The 23,274-nt window shown below is 41.9% G+C and overlaps 1 protein-coding gene across 4 annotated transcripts in view; it reads left to right on the top strand.

Moving 5' to 3' along the window:
- Positions 1-5,934: 5,934 nt before the first annotated feature.
- The window catches only part of POC5 (POC5 centriolar protein), a 39,715-nt gene continuing 22,375 nt past the window's right edge, over positions 5,935-23,274 (top strand). The window contains exons 1-4 of one of the 4 annotated variants that reach the window (XM_039545603.1): positions 6,143-6,208; positions 8,754-8,876; positions 10,190-10,274; positions 17,445-17,595. In XM_039545603.1, the coding sequence (XP_039401537.1) occupies positions 10,191-10,274; positions 17,445-17,595 (235 nt within the window). In that variant the 5' untranslated portion in view covers positions 6,143-6,208; positions 8,754-8,876; position 10,190. Of the gene's footprint in view, positions 6,209-8,753; positions 8,877-10,173; positions 10,275-17,444; positions 17,596-23,274 lie in introns of all 4 variants that reach the window. The other 3 variants (XM_039545601.1, XM_039545600.1, XM_039545602.1) reach the window with 3 other exon arrangements.

The following is a 23,274-nucleotide window of genomic DNA, read 5'->3' on the forward strand; positions in this document are numbered from 1 at the left end:
CACAGCTTTTTTTCTTTTCTTTTTTCTTCCCTCCTCCCCCACCTCTCACTGCTCCACCACCAGCACTCTTGTGCCCACCCTCCCATGTCTCCCAATATTTTCTCTCTCATCTGGTCACCCTAGTAAAAGGGGAACCTGGGATAAGGAGGATTCCTGTCACAGCAGGCTGAAGAATGACACAGTGTTGTGGATTCGGCAGCACCATGTTCCTTTGTATAGAGCACCCTGGTTAAGTCACAGTGGTGACAGGAGGGGGTGACAATAACTATTTATTGTATGCGGGCTCGGGAGGGGAGGAGAAGAGCACTTATCCAGTGGCAATTATCCACTGGGAAGTTTAGATGGCAGCAAGTAGGGACAGTGAAGTCATTGCCTTACTCAGTAATCCTAGGAACTGACTGGACCCCATTCCCCTTATGTAAAATGTGTAGACTGTGGAGGAAGAGAACCCAACTGGTGGATCCATGTAAAAAGCTCACAAGCGTAGACTCTCCAGTGAGTCCTCTAGGTCTAGTGTGTGATAACCCTAGACATACAGTAACAAGCTCAGAAAGATGCAATACATTGGAAGACTTGAGAAGGAAAACGTGAGAAGGGGGCAGTGAACCAGGGAGTGCTAGATCAGGGACACCTAGATAAGGAGGGCAGAGGCTTCACCAACTCCCAGGAGGTACAAGCTCTGGACAGGCACGGGATACCGAAAACACAGGAGAGGGAAGGGTTCTGACAAAGAAGCCATGGTTCACAAACCTACCCTACTAGTCCCCAACTAGGGGCAAGATAAGTCAGGAAGAGAGGGATCCCAAGATTCTAGCTCGAGGGGGACAATTCATGGGGGTTGATGTGAGCCTGGAGCCAAGTAAACTAGAGGAAAGATGGTTGGGATGTGATTGGTATGATCAGTGGGAAGAGATGGAACTGTGGGGAAAACCTTCACCCTCTAATTGTACCTTTTGTGAGTGGAAGGGGGGAGACCTTCACCAGTGTTCCATGGAGGCTAGCTCCAAAGGGAATGGGATCCCCCAGTAGAATCCCACCCTGTAAAGACAGTAGGGCACAGGCAGAAAAGAAGAACTCTTCTGGAGGCAAGAGAAGACCTTGGGTGAAATAAGCACAGGAGGGCTGTGACAGGGCACTGTTAGAAGCACCCTGGTCATTGATGTTCCTGAAGCATAAAGAAGGCTGCAGGCTCAGCTATGAGTAATTAAACTTTTCTATTGGGGGTATACTTATGGTGAGCGCTTCATAAAACAATTTTAAAGTCACAACTCCTGAGGTATAAAGCACTTTTTCCCTAGGATACAGAGACTTTGTTTACGACCATAGCAATCAATGTTTGTTAATTCACTACAGGAGGGTATCATAGTTACAGGGTTAAATGCACCTCCCTTTCCCTTCTGGTCTCTGAGTTCACCCCCTCAGGCCTTGTCCCCTTACCTCTCCTGGGGTGGAATCATGTGATTCTTCTCCTTTTAGATCAAGTCCTGGTCTATAGTACCCTGTGTATCTACCATGCTTACCTAACAAGTCTGATTGGGTTCGGACCCTGCAATTCTCCCCTGTGGGAGTCTGACTAGTGATGAACCAAGTGACCAGACAGCTGTCTTAAACCCAAGTATGCTTTATTCCTACTGTTAAGATAAAACTATAACACAAGAGAAAAAGGATTTTAAATCAGCGAAAGGTCTACACACATCTCTTACCTAGAGTCCTGTCATCCTTTAGTAGCACCCCCAATGGGCCCTTACTTTCCCAGACACCCCCTAACCTCTGGGGTCAGGGTATCAGTCTATATCACTGTCTCTCCCTTGGCTTGCAGAAGTATGTCACTTTAAATCTAGTCGGGACCTTTCTTCTCTTGTTCTCCTTGGACCCCACCTTGACAGTCTAATCCAGTGAACTCATCAGGGGGTCAAAGGTAAAACACCAAAGTCAGTGGCTATTGTATTGTCTCTAAGAGTTAGTAGTCAGCTATCTCAAGCCATTGTTCTGCTTCCTGATTATTTTTCCAACATCCTGCTTTTAAACCAAAACATTCATATGTAAACATCCCAGTATTTAGCCTGTATTGTCATACAGTAAACATTCCAATAACCAGGTCAAATACAGTATTCATAAATTACAAAGCAGCCTCTCTTGCACCATGGAGGACTCACATATTAGTTCCCAAATTCACGGGAAACTTATTGAGTATTATAAGAACTAGTGTGTGTAACATAGTTCAGGCCAAGGTTGACAAGCACGAAAATTTCATGCAGATGAGACTAAGTTCACTTTATCTTTTGAATCCTTCGATAAGTGTTTTGAAGAACAAGGGGGTTTTTTTGTAGGTGATATTAAAATTAAATTTGTGCAAAAAACACAAACAAAAACACAGAGGAAAAAAACAAGAGCTATAGTATTTAGACTTGTTAACTTTTCCTACATGGTTCAGTCTGTACAGAGAATACTTTTTCTGGCTTCAAACCACTACTGTGATTCGTTTGACTAGAAAAGCAAATGAGTATAAGTAGCTGGAAAGGCCTACAATAATTATCTTCCCTCAGTGAAAATATCTGTACATACTGCACTGCAATAGAAGCAAACAGTGAAGATGATTAGTATTTTTGATGCATAGTAGGAATCAAAAAGTTTCAATAGATTTCATCAGTCGACAAAACCCAAAGTGTGGGAGGAGAATAATTATTGTCATTTCCCCACTCTCTAGGCATCTACAATTATCCTTTTCATTGTAGTAATCAGCTTCATACCCTTTGATCTCCTTTGCCTTTTATCCACCTAATTACAAAGTGCTGGTAAAGGTTTGCACAATAAAGATTGGTTGGAGTAATCATTGTGAACCCCCCCCCCAATTTTCAAATGCTTGGATCTCCTCAACCAAAGGCAGTATCAGGTTGAAAAATTGACACACTCATATTTTCTTAAAGGCCAAATATTGTTCTGACTGGTGAGAATCATATTACAATTTATTATTTATTTATTATGGACCATATGTTTACAAACTGTTCTGTGGGGCATACACTGTTGTTTTATTAAAGAAGGAGCAATGTGCACCCTAAACTAGCTTGTGCTGCACAACACTGCATATACAATAGCTGTTTGGGAGCTTAACCATGTTTCTAGTCAGAAGAGTGTGCCCCATAGGTAGTCTGGCCTGAGGCAAGATAGCTTGACCCCCTCTTAACATTCAAATACTAAACAGGTATCCTACTGTGCAGTGAAGGCACTGTTGAGAGAGTGGATGGTGAAAAGCCTTTTATTTCCTTTGCCCACAACTGTTCCCATGCAGTACAGGCAGTATTTGCCCCTATATAATGTAACTTCACATCTTGGTTACTTTTTAGGAATATCAGATAACGTTTGAAAGATATTTTCTTTTTAGAAGTTCACAATGTACATGTACCTCTTATGTGGAAACACTAATCAATCCTTTAATTGATGCATTCCGCTCAAGTGGAATGCGTGCTGGAGCAGTCTTTTAAATGCCCATATGGCATTGCAACATTTCTTTCACAGAAATTTGCCAATTGGGTAGAACTAGAAGTATATTTTACCCCATATTAGTGGTACGATGAGGTAGAAATGAAGCCATTATAAGGGACCAGGGCATAAGTGGTCTGGCCTAGAGATCACAGCTGGGCTGAAGTCCACAAGTGAGGAACAGTAGCCAGTGAGCAGAGGTCAGAGGAATCACTAGAGCCAGTTTCAATAAGAAAAAAAGTTGAATCATAGAACCATAAAGTTAGGATCACAAAGGTGATCTAGTTGAATCTAAACCAGTGGTCACCAGCCAGTCGATTGCGATCGACTGGTCCATCCTAGAGGCTCTCTCAGTTGATCGTAATCTACAGCAGTGGAGTGTGGGTGCAGCTAGGGCAGACTTCCTGCCTACCCTAGCCCCACACCACTCCTGGAAGCGGCCAGCACAGCCCCAGGGGCAGGGGTCTCCCTCTGTGTGCTGCTCCTGCTCCCACTGGCCAGGAGAGCTGCAGAGGCGGTGCTTGCAGAGAGGGGCAGTGCAGGGAGCCACTTGCCCCCTGACTTCCTCCAGGGACCACAGGTGCACATTGGCTCCTTCCAGGAGTGGTGTGGGGCTGGGGTAGGCAGGGAGCCTGCCTTAGCCTCTCTGTGCCTGCCACTGACCAGAAGCTGCTGGAGGTAAGTGCTGCCCAGTGGGAGGGTGCACCCCAATCCTCATCCCTGAGGCCCCTCCTGGAGCCAGAACCCCATACTCCCTCCTGCACCCCAAGTCCCACCCTGAGCCCCTTCCCAGAGCCAGCACCCCAGGCCTCTTCCTGCACTCCAGCCCCAAGTCCCCTCCTGGAGCCAGCACGCCATACCCCCTCCTCCACCCCAACACTCTGCCCCAGACCATACCCCCCTCCTGCACCCAAACTCCCTCCTAGAGCCTGCACCCCTCACTCTTACAGCAGCTACCGCACCAGCCCTTAAAATAGTTGCCGGAGCCCCACCGCCTCCTCCCCAGGGCTCCGGGGATGATTTAAAGGGTCCAGGGCTCCGGTAGCTGCTACCGCCCCAGGCACTTTAAAATCATCCCTAGAGCCTGCCAGAGCCCTGGGGTAGTGGCGGCAGGGCTCCGGTGGCTATTTAAAGGGCCAGGGACTCGGCCACCGCTACAGCCCCGGGCCCTTTAACTTGCTGCCGGAGCACCATCGCCGCTACCCCAGGGCTCCGGCAGCAGGGCTCCGGGGATGTTTTAAAGGGCCCAGGGTGGTAGTGGCAACCGGAGCCCCGGGCCCTTTAAATCACCACCCGAGCCCCCGGCTGCCGCTGCTGCTAACACAGCCCCAGCCCTTTAAATCCTGATTTAAAGCACCTGGGTATTTAAAGGCCCCAGCCTTTCTGGTAGAGGCCCCGCCCCCTCCTAAGGATTCCAGAGTATTGGTAAATCCTTTAAATTACTTTCACCCCGGGATGGGGCTTGACTATTGCTTGGGATGATGTTTTGTGGTGGTTTGGCTGCTTTTATTTTGATTAAGTGTATTTTAGTGGGTGTTAAAAGCATCTAGAAGTAACAGAAACAGAAAGGTTTTAAGATATATTTATAAAAATCTAAAATAAAATACAGTATATTATATTTTTGTGTACATTTGCTCTAAGTTTATACATTTAGATGCTATGTTTCTTCTGTCACCAGGCTAGTATCAGGCTAAATGTCATGTCTATTTCATAAGTTATCAGAGCTGTTGAACATGTGTCTGTTGTACACCAGATGGTGTATCTGTCACCAGCATAACTGGAGGCTATAATTTAGTGTGAAGCGGTTTTACACCCCACCACCTGTTCTACAAAAAGCATGATTTAAATGGTATCAGGATCAACAAAGAGACTAATGGGCAAAGGGCCTCTCTATATTCCCTACTAGATGCAAGTACAGCCTTAAAATCGAAGTTTGACTTTCCATTAATTATAGCCCAGGACTTATTGCTATTGGCTACCCAATGGTCACATGCAACGGAGTGATTTTGCTCCAAATGCCAAAGACGTAGCTTTTGCCCAACATGCTGAGCGACACTGCCAGTAAGAGCCAGAGGGGCACCAGTCTCTCCTCCCCAGCTGTCCGTTCTGAGGGTTTAAAACAACCAGTGGACAGTGGGGTGACCTGTATGTGTTTTGCTGGGTCAGGCCAGAGCACCAGGCGGGCAGCCCTGATGTGCCTGGTGGCTTTAGCACGGATTTCCGCCATTGGCAGGAACACCCCAGGCAGCCGGGGCCGTTAGGCCGGGCCCTAGCGTCAGCCACGCACAATACGTGCCTGAACCCACTGACGGCAACAGAAAACCGGCCCTGCTCACGTGACACCCTCACGCCAACTGCCCGTTCACTACCCGCCTTCCCGGCCCGGGCAGCATCGCTGGCCAATCAGCGGGCGGAAGCAGTCCTACGGGCACACGATGCCCATCAGAGCCGGGCAGAGCGCTCCACTCCCAGACCTGAGGCACCCCGGCAGCGGCTGCTCGCCGATAGGGGAGGCAGTTACCTCCGAGCCCCGCCCCGCGTTAATTGTGCACATAGTGATTGGCTGCGCCACGAAACGGCTGTCCAATGAGAGGATGCTTTACAAAAGTACTCAGAACCAATCTCAGGGGCTTTGGCTTTTACCGACGGCAGTTTGAAACTGTCAAGCTCCCGAGTCAGCGGGGGCCGCACCGGGGGAGGCTGAGCCCGGAGGCAGGGGGCTGTGCAGGTAGGGGGAGCTCGCGGGGGTCCTGCGGGGGAGACCGAGTCCCTGCCAGCCTCCCTGGGGGAGGGTGCGCCTCATACAGTGGAGAGTTTCCATAGTTCTGTGAGCCCGCAGCCCCCACCCCCCAGCATTCCCCTCCTAGCCACGGCCCCTAATGCCCAGCCCGCCCCATAGCCACGGCCTCTCCCGTCCTTTCGGCCTCCCGCCCCATAGCCACGGCTCCTTCTACCTCGCCCCTCCCCCAACTGCTCCTCTGCCTCCCCGACCCATAGCCCCTGGCCCTGTGTCTCCCTGCCCCATAACCACAGCTGCCAGTGCCCCTCTGCCTCCCCCCGCAACCTGGTCCCCACTAACCCATAGCTCCTACTGATCCCCTTCCGTCCCCCATAATTGCAGCCCCCACTAACCATCCTGCCTCATAACCTTTGTGAGCCCTCTGCTCCAATATCTACAGTCCTTGCTGAACTTCCCCACCCGCCCATTATTCACAACCCCCACTGAACCCAGCCCCATGTGTGGTTATACATGAATACCATTAGCATATTTGTAATTTTATCTGAACTTCTATGTCCATTTGTGACTTGGAGATTTTCACTGAAATCCTGACTCTCCCCCCTGCACACCTGTGCATCGATGAGTCTCCCCCTGGAGTCCACACTCCTATCACTCCTTCAGTTATGTCAAATCTCCCACATTATTATCTATGACCTTATACAGTTAGCTTTGTGGGTAGCACTTGCAATTATTAGCAGTGCCCTTAACATGACTACTTGTGAAGTTATCCACAGCCCTCACAGAAGATGTGACCTTCCACCGCATATTTCAATACAGTAATAATCCCCTTCCCCGTGGGAGTCAGTAACCTGTTTTCTCAGTTGTATGTTCCTATCTTCCCCAGGGGCGGCTCTAGGATTTCCGCCGCCCCAAGCAGGGTGGCACGCCGCGGGGGGCGCTCTAGCGGTTGCCGGTCCCGAGGCCGCGGTGGACCTCCCGCAGACGTGCCTGTGGAGGGTCCGCTGGTCCCGTGGCTCCGGTGGACCTCCCGCAGGCACGTCTGCAGGAGGTCCACCGGAGCCGCCTGCCGCCCTCCCGCTGGGACGCCGCCGCAAGCGCACGCTTGGCGCGCTGGGGTCTGGAGCCGGCCCTGGTCTTCCCTATTCCCCAGAGACTTTTGAAGACTCAACTGCTCCTCCCAATCTGCACATCTCAGCAGTATTATTGTTCAGTCTGACCTTGCTCTCACTAGTGCCCTTTGTAGCAGTTGTTCACCCACCATTGGAGCAACTCTGCTGGTGGTACTAATGGTGGAAGCTGTAGAGTGACCATTACTTGGAAAATCCAAATACAAAACTTAATAGTATAGATATCACCTGTGTTTGCAAACTCAGGTGAGGTAAGGGGGGTGGGGGGAAGATGAGGTGAACCCTGGAACCCCAGGCAGCCAGGGCCGTTAGAGAGGGAACAGATTTTCTTTTCTAACCTACAGAAAGATGCCCCTGCTAAGAGTTGTCAATACCAGGTTATTTGCAACATACTACGCTTACCAAAGAAAAGTAAACATTGAACTGATCTCAGATCGTCTCTTAAAGTCAAGTCCTTTGCCCACTGAAATCAAAATAAATCAGTTACTCCCTGCCCTAATTGGACCTTGATTTCTGAAAATAGTGATCTCAGTGCAGTAAGCAGGTGTTCCTGTTTTGTTTTAGTGTGGGTTTCTTTTGTGACATCTATTTTTCTGGATATAAACTGAGAGAATTCCAAAATTTAAGACATACTGGATTTTTTTCTTTCAAATAAATGACTCAAACCTGAAACCGACAAATCTTGCAATTGTTTTAGTTGTACAACAAATGCACAGTGAAGAAATATTAAGTGTTTTAGCAAATACTTTAAATTTCACTCTCTGTGTGTGTGTGTGTGTGTGTGTGTGGGGATAGCTCAGTGGCTTGAGCATTGGCCTGCTGAACCCAGGGTTGTGAGCTCAATACTTGAGGGGGCCATTTAGGGAATTAGGGGTTTTAAAAAAAATGGGGATTTGTCCTGCTTTGAGCAGCAGGTTGGACTAGATGATCTCCTTCCAACCCTGATATTCTATAACAGTTATTATATAGCTTGTGGCACATTGGGCACTAGCATTAATTGGAGACTCAGCAGTCCTGTCTCTTTGAGTTTGGACCAGAAACAATCACAGCCTTTAAATTGCCTTTGAAGCATTTTTAAAATGTCAATTTCTCTGTTCTGAGAGTAACTTTCCATTCCCCCAGTCATGGATAATTCAAAGGCAGGACATGCTGCATCTCCTGTCTTTGAAGTATCTACAACAGTCACCCTGAGCACTAAGAAACCAAAAGTTGTGAATTTCAGCAAGGGATTAAGCATCCTAGGGCTTCCAGTCTCTCTAGCAGATTTTAAATGAGTTAAAACAAATTCAAAATCATAGTGGGGAAAGTAGCTTAAAGCTTTTCTTTATCTTTTTACATGACTGTATTGATCTTGGAGGCTATTGTAGCTAACTTGTTCTGATGTCTGTGTGTGCTATCCTCCACAGATATGAGTTTGGGCCCTGACAGCATGCCTGCGCATCACTGAATTTAGTGGAGCTCTATGTGAGTGCAAGGGTGTGCCCTTCTACAGTCAGTTGCAGGATTGGGGCCTGGAATTATTAATTAAGGTGTGCTCCCATTTTTAAATCCATTTTATAAAGCAAACTATTGTAGCATTGCTCTCTGCAATGTGTAAAGCCCTGACAACATTTACATCAAGTGACGATTTATATTTGGCTGTGTAAAAGTTCAGTCTGGTGAAATCTTTGCATACATGCCTACAAAGTTTTCTTCTGCACACCAGAAAATTAGTAAAGTTAATTTTCTTAAATTCTGCAAGTATTTAAAGTAAAAAACAAATATACTAGAGGCAAAAAGTTTATGTAGTGCAAGAAGAGCCTCTTCTGGGGTTTTTTTTGTTTTGTTTTTTGTTTCCTCCCCCCTCACAGACAGACACACACCCCCCACACACACACCCCCCAAATAAACCCCAAAACTGTTTAAGTGATACTGGATGATCAATTAGCCTCAGTAATGGTGTCTCCCCACTCTTTAAAGTGCAAACATAACTTCCATCCACATTACTACACAACGAGGAGAATAAGACACTACCTATTTTTTAAGTATCAGAGGGGTAGCCGTGTTAGTCTGGATCTGTAAAAGCAGCAAAGAGTCCTGTGGCACCTTATAGACTAACACGTATTGGAGCATGAGCTTTCGTGGGTGAACACCCACTTCGTCAGATGCAAGACTCTTTGCTGCTTTTACCTATTGCTCGTCATTTTGAAAACAGCAATGGATATATAGATATTTAAAGGTGGTTACTTTCTGCTAATTTAATGATAAAATTTAAAGGAATACTAGCAAATTAAAAATTATTCTTCTGTCAGAAAATATCTATTTAAAAATTAGAAAATATTTTTTCAGTTTTCTTTTCGTACCTTTTCACTTGTGTAGACAGCCAGTTTTTCCTGTTGTCTGTGTAGGTCTTTTTATACACAACCCTTTCCCCTGCCTATAAAACAATTTGCATGAATGTACTGTGTAGACAAAACTTTCCTGTTCTCTCTTGCTCAGACACAGCTACCTGTTCCTCGCCTGCACACCAGATAACCACAGCACCCTGTCATATACTCTCTAATCAGTCGTCCTAGCTCACATACTTGACTCAGTAATCATTTGTTTGTTCACCCATTCTCTTTTGCATACCCTAAAATTAATCAGTTTTCTTCTGTGCCCCACAAAATCTACTGCCTTTCAGCAGGGACGTCAGCACCTTTCTTCCCGTTAGTCCTCAAGTCCTTTGACTGCTCCACGTACCGGGTCCCTACATAGAGTCTATCCTACCAAACTCCCTTGTTTAGGGAAGGGCCACAATCATTTGTTGTAAATAGAAAATGAAGTCCAGCTTCTGCTATTTTATAGAATTGTCTTTGTGCAGAATGTCATCAGATGAGGAGAAAAGCTCAAGTCCAGTTTTGCCAAAAGACTCAGATCGAGGCAGTTCTGTCTCTTCAGATCTTCAGGTAGGACAGAAGCAACTGCATTTGAACCTCTTTTATGGCATTTTATTTGACAAAGTGTAACTGTGAAGAAATGCTGTGGATAACTTTTCATCTTTTTTAATTTTTATTTATTTTAGGCATACAATAGAGAAATAAAAATGTTAATGGAAGGAAGCAAAATAGAGAATACAAGCAAAATTTGAGTTTTTAATAAGCAAATAACCACATTGCTAATTTGTGCTTAGTAAAGATTCAAACTTGATGTAACTGCACACAAAAAATTTAATATATGGAGCATGTGTCTACTTAAGCTTAAGAGACAAAACATTAATCCCCAAAGTAGAAAAGTCCTGCTTTCTTACAGCTGTTCTTACAGGCGTGAATTACCAAATTAAAACAATAAAACTGCTATTAAGGATAGAAAGCATCATTCTGCCTTTTGACTCTAGTGGCTAAATGATATTCAAGATCTTGAATGTTGTTTCCGTTAGGAGGAAAAAACGATGCTAGTAGTTTCTTTGGTGCAATCCTGTTTATTTACAAAGAATGTACATAGTCCCGTTTCCTTGAACACAATAGGAATCAAACAGAAGGCAGTTTCTTTGCTCAGTATTCCAAGCCTCTTTTTCCAGCCAGCACTCTACCCAGAAAGTTCTCTCTTTGCTTTATTTTCCAGTGTCATGCTGCAAGTACTTCTCTGGCTGTCCTTCCCTTTCTGCTGCCTTATCCTTCTTTGATATTTATCTGTGTCTGCCCAGCTCCCATGCCCCCCAAAATAGCCAGTCTTCTGCATTTGCATTCTTCCCCCAGTGAAGCCTCTCTGCCCACATAGCTCAGCTCGTGACTAGCCTTGCCTCTGGCATGTCTTTTGGATGGTAGTTTTTATTATTTCAGCTATATGCTTTCCTAGGTCTGAGGCAACTGGAACACTATTTCCTCCGTTAGTCTCTCTGACACACTTCCTGTGCACTTTCTGCTACTCCTTCATGGAAATGGAGCCCTGCTGCCTACTTGCCTGAGGCCCCAAGGACCAGCACTGACCCATACGATACCTTAGTAACTCAGTATACCCTCTTCCAGAACTCTGCCCGAATCATTGAGCCTTCCAGTTTCCTTCTTCAACAGACCAAATGGCAGGTGTGGCATGTAACAGACACTTTGCTCGAGATTCTAACACCATTGCACTGTGGTTAACAAATAATGCACAAGAGCACATACCATTTAGAAAACTACTAACATCCTAAACACAATGCTGCTCACTAGCTCATCCTTCCCTTGGAAGTCTTTGGGGTCCATCTGTGTTCAGGAAGGCAGGGTTCTCCATACCTTACTAGGCTCCTACATGCAAATCTTTTCAGCCTGAGCTGGTGAAAAATGATTGAAGAGTTACGGGATCAGCTCCTGTCTTTTTATAACCTTCTAGCCACTCTGTCATGTGACCTCCTGGCCAGTGCTAACTGTTGATCTTGTTGCTAGGAGGATCTCTCCCTTGACAAACTAGTTCTCCAGGTTGAGAGCCTGTCTTTTGGTAGAGCAATTACATTTGAGTGGTCAAGTACTTGAGTCAGTGGCCCTATTTTGTTAGCCATTTGCCACCTACCTTTTGAATTGTAGGCCAACATGGAGGCAAATGTGCAGAGAAGCTGCTACATTCAATATGTAGTTTGCAGCTAGTTAAAGATATAGAGAGAGTTAAAAATCTCACAAAACTAATAAGCTGTGCAAAAAATCTCAAATCATCATAGGTTATACCCATAGTTGAGGATGGATCAACATTATTTGGAAAGCTTAGAAGAGAATGGTTTTGAGCTCTCACCTGGATTTGCAGTATCTCCAGTCTTTTTCATCCACAAGAATTAGTTTCATTAAAGAACTTGTCTGTTTTGAATGGGTTGGGTTTTTTTGTATTCTTAATCTTTCCATATTTTCAGCGACTATAACTTGAGTCCAATACTAACAAAGATTCAACTTTCTCCTTTATTTAGTATAGAGATATATTCAAAACATGTACCTTCAACCACAAAATAAATTACAATCTCTCTCCTTTTTCTGCTGTACCTTCTGTGGGACAGGATAGCATGAGCATGCATCACTGCTAACCAGGGGTGAAATTGTGGCACATTGAAGTCTAGCAGAACTGCTGTTAATGTCTGTTGGGTCGGTATTTCACTCCAGAGGTCTGTGGTCTAAAAATGTCAGCCCATTCAGGTGTTGCTATTCTTCCTCCCCCCACCTTTTTTTGTGACTGCTCATTGATGTGGTATCTGGGAGGAAGCATGTCCACCCTCTCAGAATAGAAAAGGAGGTTGAAAATGACTGGCTTTTGGGAGATTTCAGTACCCACCCAAAACCAGAACTACCGTATTTTATGTCTATTGTAGTTGGCACATGGTTTCATCCCCTCTAACCTTTCCTTCAGTTTGTTCACACACGGATTTTACAATACAAGTGTTCTGTCAGAAACCTTAAGTTCCAGAAACCGTATATCCGAACTTGTCTTTAATTGTCCCAAACAATGAACCTTCTATCACATCCCTTGAGAATCTATTCCACAGTCAGCTACATCTCAATACAGGGGAGTTGAGCCTGATAAAGGAAATTTTCTTCTTCTTAATGTAATCCCATTATTTCTAGTTATATATCTGTGTATTGCTCCATCTCCAGCGTTAACATTTTCAAATATTTGTAGACTTAAATTCCTGCTTGGCTGAGTCTGTATTGTTCTGAAACCTTAAAACAGGTAAGTTAGAGAGCTCCCCTGGCTTTACAGTTGATACAGTGTGCTACTGAAGATGTTTGTAAAGCACTTTAAAGGTGAAAGGTGCTGTTTAAGTTTTAAACATTAGTAAACGCAACCTAGTGGCACCTCCTTCCCTGATCAGAAATCGCACTACAATATAAGCTTGGTCCTTAATGTAGCTCTTGCTTCTTAAAGCCACTGTAAACCACAATTGTTTTATGGCGTTTGAACAGATATTTCCTCTTATAGGAATGTAGCCAAAATAGGCTAATTTTGGCAACAAAAGAAAGTTTTGCCAGTTGGTAGAGAGGCATCCTAGCTTTCAGTCACTCAGTGGAACAAGTGTACAATGTTGAAGCCCTTTTCTCAGGTTGAGCTGATTTGGTTTCTACCTGTCGGGCATCTATACATTTGTCCGTTTGAACTATAGGTTTAGAAGTGATTCATCTTTGCAAGGCATGTGCTTCTTCCTCAAGTATAGTGTATATATATGGCTATGCCTCTTGTTGAATCCACCATCAGAAAGCCTATCAGCAAGGACAATTCATCCATATTTCCAACACTTAAGTCAGAGGATAAGACAAAGGCATTGCCATATAACAAGTTCTGAAAATAGACAGGACTGTGTCTGTATTAAATTGTTACTGAATATCAGGCAGGTCCTAAGGTCAGCGTGCAGATAATAATCATCCTTATGGTTGGTTCAAAGTCTAGTCTAGTATGACATAGTCACTATGGGTCAGATTTTACAGAGATACTTAACATCTATAGACTGATGCTGCTTTTCTTAGAACTATTAGTCTGATTATTTTTTTAATCTTGAAATCATAGAATCCTAGAAACAGGACTGGTAGGGATCTGGATAGGTCATCTAGTTCAGTCCTCTGCACTGAGGCAGAACTAAGTATTATCTAGACCATCCCTGACAGGTGTTTGTCTAACCTGCTCTTAAAAATCTCCAATGATGGAGATCCACAGTCTCTGTAAGTAATTTGTTCCAGTGATTAAGTACCCTGACAGGAAGATTTTCCTAATATCTGACCTAAATATCCCTTGCTGAAATTTAAAGCCACTACTTATTGTTCTGTCTTCAATGGATAACGAGAATAGTTTATCACTCTTCTCTTTATAACAGCTTTTTACATACTTGAAGACTGTTACCATGTACTTCCTCTGTCTTCTCTTCTCCAGATTACACAAACCTATTTTTTTCTAGCTTTCCTTGTAGGTCATGTTTTCTAGACCTATAATCATTTTTGTTGCTCTCCTCTGGATTTTCTACAATTTGTCCAAATCTTTCCTGAAGTGTAGTGCCCAAAACTAGACACACTAGTCCAGTTGAGGCCTTATCAGTGCTGAGTAGAATGGAAGAATTAATTTTTGTCTTACTTACAACACTCCTGCTAATACATCCCAATAATGATGTTTGCTTTTTTTTGCAACAGTATTACATTGTTGACTCATATTTAGTTTGTGACACACTATAATCTCCAGATCCTTTTCTACAGTACTCCTTCCTATGCAGTCATTTCCCATTTTGTATTTATGCAATTGATTATTCCTTCCTGAGTGTAGTACTTTGCATTTGTCTGTATTGAATTTCATCTTATTTATTTCAGACCACTTCTCCAGTTTGTAAAGATCATTTTGAATTCTAATCCTGCCCTCCAAAGTGCTTGTACTCCCTCCCAGCTTGTTTTTTTTCTGCAAACTTTATAAGTGTACTCTCTACGTGCAGATATTTAATAGAACCAGGCCCTGGACAGATCCCTGCAGGGCCCCGCTTGATATGCCCTTCCAGCTTGACAGTGAAGCACTGATAACTATTTTGAGTTTGGTTTTCCATCCAGTTATGCACCCACCTTATAGTAGGTTCATCTAGGCTATAGTTCCCTAGTTTGCTTGTGAGAAGATCATGTGAAACAGTATCAAAGCCTCACTAAAGTTGAGATATATCACATCTACTGCTTCCCTCCATCCACAGGGCTTCTTACCCTGTGAAATAAGGCTATTAGATTGGTTTGACTTGATTTGTTCTTGATGAATCCGTGCTAATTGTTACTTATCACCTTATGTCTAGGTGCTTACAAGTTGATTGTTTAATTATTTGCTCAAATTTCTTTCTGGGTACCAAAGGTAAGATGATGGGTTGATAATTCCCTGGGTTGTTTATATGCCACTTTATTTAATAGATAGGTACTATATTTGCCCTTTTTCAGTCCTCTGGTATCTCTCCCATCCTCCACGAGTTCTCAAAGATAATTGCTAATGGCTCAGATCTCTTCAGCCAGTTTCTTAAGTATTCTAGGATGTATTCCATCAGGCCTTGCTGACTTGAAAACATCTAGCTTATCTAAGTAATTATTAACTCATTCTTTCCCTATTTTAGTCTTAGATCCTACCCATTTACACTGATGTTCACTACGTTTGTCATCCGATCACGCTAACCTTTTTGGTAAAAGCTGAAAAAAAAATCATTTAATATTTAGCTATTGCTGAGTTTTCTGTTATAGGTTTTCCCCATCTCATAGAATAATGGGCCTATTGTGTTCTCAGATATAATATTGCAAAACTAGGCTAAATAATCCCAACCTGTCTGACCTCCAGTTTCCAGCACTTTACCTCTAGAAGCCAATTTTATGCTCCAGTGGGATTTTGTAGTTGATGTGCAGCACTGAAATAGCTTTGGAGTGATATTTAGAGCATGGGGGGAGGGAGGGATTAACGTTTTGTATCTATGTGAACATTAAACCATTTGGGTTTTTTTTATACTTCACATTTGTTGGCCACCTCTGCACTTCAGTGACAGGGTTGGATTTTTTTGTTTTGATTTTTTTAATAGGATAGAGGCATCGCCTTTTTGTTAATCACTTAAAATGTTCATAGTCCACATTAAATCTCATGGTTTGCTCTTTGCTTGATTCAATAAAAAAAAAAATACAAACTTCCTTTCTGTCAGCATTGCCCTGTAACTTTCTATGGCAAAGTTCCATGCCATAAATTTGGTGACTGTTTTAGATACATGAGCAATACTTCTGTGATATTACATGTTGAATCGGATTGGATATACCGTCATATGTGTTCTTGCAAGTAATTAATGGGGTCCTACTGAGAGAAATGAGAACTTCAGAGGACTGTCTACATACTCTACTTTTCCCTTGGGTTTGGTATGAATATTTTGAGTGCTCGGGATGTACATATTAAGCAGCATTACAGTGAGAAGAAGAGTGTGACCAAACCATGTGACTCGAAATAAAAACATCTATGTTGCATCTGTGTGTCTTGCTACCTTCTTGCTGTCTGATTTTGAGCAGATGCATTAACCTTGCTCAAATAATTAATCCTTGCCCAACTCACCATGCAGGGTTGCTATGAAACTTGATTTATCATTTGTATTGTGTAGTGCCTTGAAAATAGAAGGAATAATAGGAGTAAATAGTGATTATGTTAGTTCACTAACAGCTTTGAGCTGTTGGTTGGGCTTTCATTTCCTTGACATCTCACTGTACTCTGGTCACAGCAAATTTCAAGGGAATCCAATTTAGCATTTCATTGTTAGAGGACTTAGAAAGCTCAACCTTTAAATAGGAGTTGTGATGCAACCTCAACTATAGTGGTGTCGCAGGGTTGCTTATAATACATAGCAGATTTCTGAACACAGTTTCACTAGAGGTGCTTGCATACTATGTAAAGTGATACAACCCATTTCCAGTATGCTACAATAACACACATTGAAAATTATACAATCCAAGTTCTGGATTTTATGATGGTGGTGAGAAGCTAGATTGGTCTTTGTTATTCTAATAAGGTATAAATGTAACATGCAACAAAAGTTAAATATTTTAAAGTAGGTGAGAATAGTCAAATCAAATTTAGACGGGAAGACATTAAACATTAAACAACCAAATCTCATATTTGTAATTTCTCCCAAATATATTAATTGTACAAACATTGAAACCTGGTTTACTCCTCATTGGCATCTCTGTGAAAGGAATAAAACTATATTTCTTCATATACAATAAGAATGATGTGCAAAAAGCAGTAGTAGGCCATCTGATAACTTACCGCAAGTGATTTGAAGAAATATTTGTCCAACTCTTATGCTGCTTTTTAAAGGAATTTAGAGTGCTTCCTATAAGATCTGTAATTTTAGTTCAGCTAGCAAAGAATTATTTAGAATGTGTACTGTGTGGTCGTTATAATGCATTAACTAGAATATAGTATGGGCTTTCTAAAATAGGAAATAAAAGGGAGCTAAATCATTAACTCTCCCTATTAAATTGAAGGGAAACGGCTGAGCCATGAAAACATAAGTAAAATTATTATTCTGCCATGTGATACAAAACTCTCATTTAAAAGCTAACATATCCATTTTCATTCCTTTCTTCCTGTGTTTGCATTTAAAAACGATGACAGTAGCTGTATAATTATTTATCATCCTGTTGTGACAGGATGAATATGAAGAGCTGCTTCGTTATGCCGTAGTGACTCCAAAGTTTGAACCGTGTGTCCTGAGGCAGTCTGAGCCTGCTGCAGAACTGACAGCACATGACAGATTTTCGAGTTTAATGGATGAAGTCATCAATCCCCCTAAGACTCCAGGTAGTGTGTGGGGAGTGGTGGTGGTGGTGTGGGGGGAAATGTGTTTATATGTTTGAGTATAAAGAGAATTTTCATAACATAAATAGATACTATTATCTGAGTATCTGGTGATACTGGTGATAGTATCTGCATAATTTGAACTTTACTAGCTGATACAATATGCAAACTTGGTTACTTTAAGAAAAAAACTTTGTGATAAAGGGTTCTTTTAAATATCTGCTATTCTGGAGTTCAAAACATAAATGTTGTGATGTAGTTAAAGCCTTGTAGCATTGTTTGTCTAGTCTTAAGTTTTGTAGGGAATTTTTACATTTTTAAAGAAACTGTCAGCTTTATATCTTACTTTAGCTTAAATCTACCTTGTGTAATAGAAAATAAGCTAAGGAGGGAGTTCTACTAACAGGGGATCCCAAAACCACTGTCTGTGGAGCACTCTTGATGGTTTGTGGAAAGCTGGCTGGTTACATGGTGCTGGTGGTTCTCTTAATTTCTAGTTGCTAAATCACAACAAAGAACTAAAAATACATAAACAGTTTTCATTTTCCTGTAAGTGATTGCCATAGTTTCCATAGGGCTATTTTGCAATATGGAATGGGAGGGGAGGTGGTCCACAAAGCGCACTCTATTAAGACGTGGTCCACATTAAGTACAAGACTACTTCTACCCTGCCTTTCCTGCCAGCTCAGGACTCCAGCACCCTGTCTTGCTGAGCTAGACATTCCCATCTGCTCCAACAAAGACCCAGGGTCTGAATTACTTGCCCCAAAGCTGGAGGTTTACCTGAAAGCAGCTAACAGAAGTGTTCCTGTCTTTAACACTCAGATGCCCAACTCCCAATGGGGTCTAAACCTAAATAAATCCGTTTTACCGTGTATAAAGCTTATACAGGATAAACTCATAAATTGTTCACCCTCTATAACACTGATAGAGAGATATGCACAGTTATTTGCTCCCGCAGGTATTAATACATACTCTGAGTTAATTAATAAGTAAAAAGTGGTTTTATTAAATACAGAAAGTAGGATTTAAGTGGTTCCAAGTAGTAACAGACAAAACAAAGTAAGTCACCAAGCAAAATAAAACACTCAAATCTATGTCTAATCAAACTGAATACAGATAATCTCACCCTCAGAGATGCTTCAGTAAGTTTTTTCCTCAGACTGGACACCTTCCAGGCCTGGGCACAATTCTTTCCCCTGGTACAGCTCTTGTTCCAGCTCAGGTGGTAGCTAGAGGATTCTTCATGATGGCCCTTTCTCTGTTCTGTTCCACCCATTTATATATCTTTTGCATAAGGTGGGAATACTTTGTCCCTCTGGGTTTCCACCCCCCCCCCCCCCCACTGGAAAAGCACCAGGTTAAAGATGGATTCCAGTTCATGTGACATGATCACATGTCACTGTAAAACCCCAAGCCTTCATTCCTCCCAGCCTGACGCACAGGAAGGCTTGCCTGCAAACAGGGCCATCCAGTCAATTGTCCTGGTTGATGGGAGCCATTAAGATTTCAAACCACCATTAATGGCCCACACTTTGCATAATTACAATAGGCCCTCTGTTATATTTCATATTTCTAGTTTCAGATACAAGAGTGATACCTTTATACAAATAGATGACCACACTCAGTAGACAATAAGCTTTGTAATAATACCTTACAAGAAACCTTTTGCATGAAGCATATTCCAGTTACATTATATTCACTCATTATCATATTTTTATAAAATCATATAGACTGCAACATCACACATACTATGAGACACTATGTTCTTCTCTTAAGAAATGAAGATACTAGCAAATGGCGGCAAAATAAAATAGTCTCCTTTTTACTTACATCCATGAGAATATATGATTTTCTCTGATGCCAATGACCAAGTATTGCCACTTGGTAATACCCTTCCACTGATGTCTTTGAACTGACAACTTTAAACCTAAGAAACCAGTGTTCTGTGTTACTTCAAAGTACCTTGGATAATTTCCCTTTCATCTTATTAATAACATACAGTGCTAACTTTTCCTAAGAACATAGCTTTTCATGTTAGAGAGCTGTTGTGAGAGCAGTTTGAGGAAGAATGATAAGCATCATAAGATAAAGCAAAGCATTGAGTCTTGTCTAATGTGAAAAGATGCTCCAACATGGAGAGCATTTAGTAAGATGCATTTTTTATCAATAGGAATCTGCTGGGTGTACACAATGTTTGACTGGTTTAATTTTTAAAATGGCTTTTTTGTTTTTTTTTTTAATTTTCAAGTATTAACAGTTTAACAGTTTTTTGGATGTTTCAAGCCATAAGTCAGTGTTTTCAGGGCAGCAGTAGCAGCTGTGTCCCTTGTACTTCTCCTTCCACAGAGGTTTGGCCAGTTAATCTGTGTAGTGAAAGCCACATTCATGCACTCTGGCCAGCAACATCCTTGCTCCTACTCTCCCCCTCCCTTCCAAATACACAAATACCACTTAAAGAAATGCTTGTTCATTTATAAGAGGAGCTGAGTCATCTTCTGAGCTGAGCCATTATCTCCAAAACTTCTCCCCAGTGCAGCACAACCACAGTGGATTCTCTGAACATAAGAACCTCTGTGGGAAGGGGTAGACGGCAGCTTTTTACCCTGATAAGAGCACAAGAGTGGCAAGTGATACTGAAATGCAGACACACAAGGAATTTGAAAACTCATATTTGAGAAAAATTAATGCTGTCATGGAAAGGTTCAAATGCAGTCTCTGTAATTCTGTGCTTATGAAGCTTATGTGCGTGAACATGAAATGACCTCTCTGGGATGAGAAGAGTTGATGAGAATGTTTGTGGCTACATCTACACTACAGCCGGGATCGACGCTCTGAGATCGATCCACCAGTGGTCGATTTAGCGGGTCTAGTGAAGACCCGCCAAATTGTCAGCAGATTGCTCTTCAGTTGACCCCCCTTGGTAATTCGACCTAAGGTATGTCGACTCCAGCTATGTTATTCATGTAGCTGGAGTTGTGTAGCATAGGTCGACTTACTGCAGTAGTGTAGACATAGCCTGTGTGTCCTGTATGGGAAGTGTGTCAGTGCTGTGTAATAAGCAGTAACATGCCCAATGCTGACAACTGGAGCCAAAGAAGTCACAGATCTGTTAAAGTCACAGAATACATGACCTCTGTGACCAATTTGTATCCTTAGTCATAGAGTTCCACGTTGTCCTCCAACTCCTGAAGTGAGAGCAGATACATCTGGGAATACAATCCACTATGGTACAAATTATTTGAATTCAGAAGAATTTTCCTCGGGGCTTCAAATCTCCCAGCACAAAGAATGCAGATGGTGGGGGAAACATTAATTACAATTGGTTAGTTTTATGTATCTTTCAGTTTCTCCTTCTGTAAAATGGGGATAATGAGACTCATCCCCATTGGAAAGCATTTTGATATTTATGGATAAAAAGCACTAAGAAAGTGCCAGGTGGTATTAACATGATGATGTGGGTCAATAGGATTCAAACACAATTGTAAAACTCTAGAATTCTAGAACAGTTCTAGAACAAGTTGCTGGAAACCCCCGAGTTGCTGAGCCTGTGAAGGTAAATGGGAAAAGTCACAATTTTGTACCAGTCTGGAACAATATTACATCGCAAATCCCAGTCCAAAAAATACTGCTGGTGTTGACTAGAGATTTCAATTCCAACTACATTGAAATCAGTCTCCATGGATACAGTTTTCTGGTTCATCATATGATTTTCTTCAGAATTGAACAAATGTAGTGCTCGATGCAGACATCCTATTCAAGTTCAGTACCTTGCTCTTAACAGGATTATTTATGGAGTATGATAATACTTGGTATAAGTAAAGGTAACAGAATCGGGGCCCATAGACAGCAGCAGTTTGTTTGATGATTTCTCCTACTTTCTTGCAGAGTGTATTATAGGAAGCTCAACAGGCTGTCTGTCTGAAAAGAATACTGAGAATCTTTAAAACTACTGTATACACCACAAATACGCATTTATTTTCAGTCATGCAAAACACTGGTTACACTGGTATTTCTAGTATAAAACAGCCAAAACCTTGTGAAGGACAAGCTTAATAACCAAATAAGAAACTGAGAGATGTTTTCTCCTTGCAAGCGATCCTTCTAAAAATGTTCATAAGTTAAATATAATCTTACATCCAAGGTCAGCGCTCAGGATTCTGTGTTTCTCTTGTCACGATTTATGACCTGACTTTTTAAAGTTTTTTTTATACTGTACTCATCAACTCTGTATCTGTGCTTAACAGTGTAGAATTGAATTGAAAGCTCTGCTTTAGTTTGAGTGGGTATTCTTGTTGTCTAAACATAGAACCTGAGCTACTAAATTGTCAGGTAAGAAAGGAAAAACTGACTTTAGACTAAATATTTCCAGATAAACAATGTTTTCTTTCATGGCAATTAAAACTGACAAATTGAAAAGGGAACTAAAGAAACTTTAGGTTCTTTAGAGAAAAAAGATTCACCTTTACTTCTCTTCAGTCCTCATTTGTAGTGAACTAACATTTTTTTTTTGTCATTTAAAAAACTTTGAGTTCATAATTTGATAGTAATTTGTTCTGAACTTAAAATGGAAACATTTTTCTGTATGCAAAATGTAGCCTTTCAGCTATGCTCCATTCAGTTTATCCTAGATCATTTAATACCTCTAAAGATGTATGGTTTATCTGTTGCAATGATATAGGCTCATTTGGTGAGTAGCAGTTCACCCATCACCCCCACCCAATTAAAAGATCTTCAGTTTCTGTACATTCTACAGTTAAATGATTCCTTAAGGGGGTGATTTATCTTTACGCTTGGGTATGGAATTCCTGCACCTCAGCAGACTCAAGCATAACTATTACTAGACTCAACTTTCCACTATTAGAGTCTGCTGGGGACTATTCCTTATACCATCTCTAAAGTTTGTGATTATTCAACTGATAAATTTCACTTATTTTTGGTGCTTGTTGATCCTCCTTTCATAGGTCTTTTTAAAAAAAAAAAAAAACAAAAACCCACAAGCATAAGCTGACATTATATCCTTCCCCTGGAAAGCCTTATGATTTATTAACCTGACAATCTTTCTATTCCCATGCAGTTTATGTGGAGAAGCAAGACTATATAGATTCCAAGGCCAGAAGGAACCATTAGGATCATGTAGTCTGACCCCGTATAACACAGGCCATAGAACTTTCCTAAAAAAATTTCTAGAACGTCTCTTGGAAAAACATCCAATTTTGATTTAAAAATTCAGTGATAGAGAATCCACCACGACCTTTGGTAAATTGTTCCAAGTCAATTACTCACACCATCAAAAATGTATGCCTTATTTCCTGTCTGAATTTGTGTAGGTTCAGCTTCTAGCCATTGATTGTGTTATAAATTTCTCAGCTAGCTTGAAGAACTCATTATTAAATATTTGTTCCCGGGAGGTACTTATAGGCTAATCGTCACTCCTTAACCATCTCTTTGTTAGACTCAACGAGCTCAATCTATTTAGCTTATCACTGTAAGACATGTTTTCTAATTCTTTAATCATTCTCATGGGTCTTTTCTGAATCCTCTCCAGTTTTTCAACATTCTTCTTGAATTTTTGACACCGGAACTAGAAACAATATTCCAGCAGCAGTTACACCAGTGCCAAATATAGAGGTAAAAATAACCTCATTCCTACTCAAAATTCCCCTGTTTATACATCCAAGG

The sequence above is a fragment of the Mauremys reevesii genome, linkage group 6 (assembly GCF_016161935.1).
Source record: "Mauremys reevesii isolate NIE-2019 linkage group 6, ASM1616193v1, whole genome shotgun sequence".
Taxonomy (NCBI): domain Eukaryota; kingdom Metazoa; phylum Chordata; order Testudines; family Geoemydidae; genus Mauremys; species Mauremys reevesii.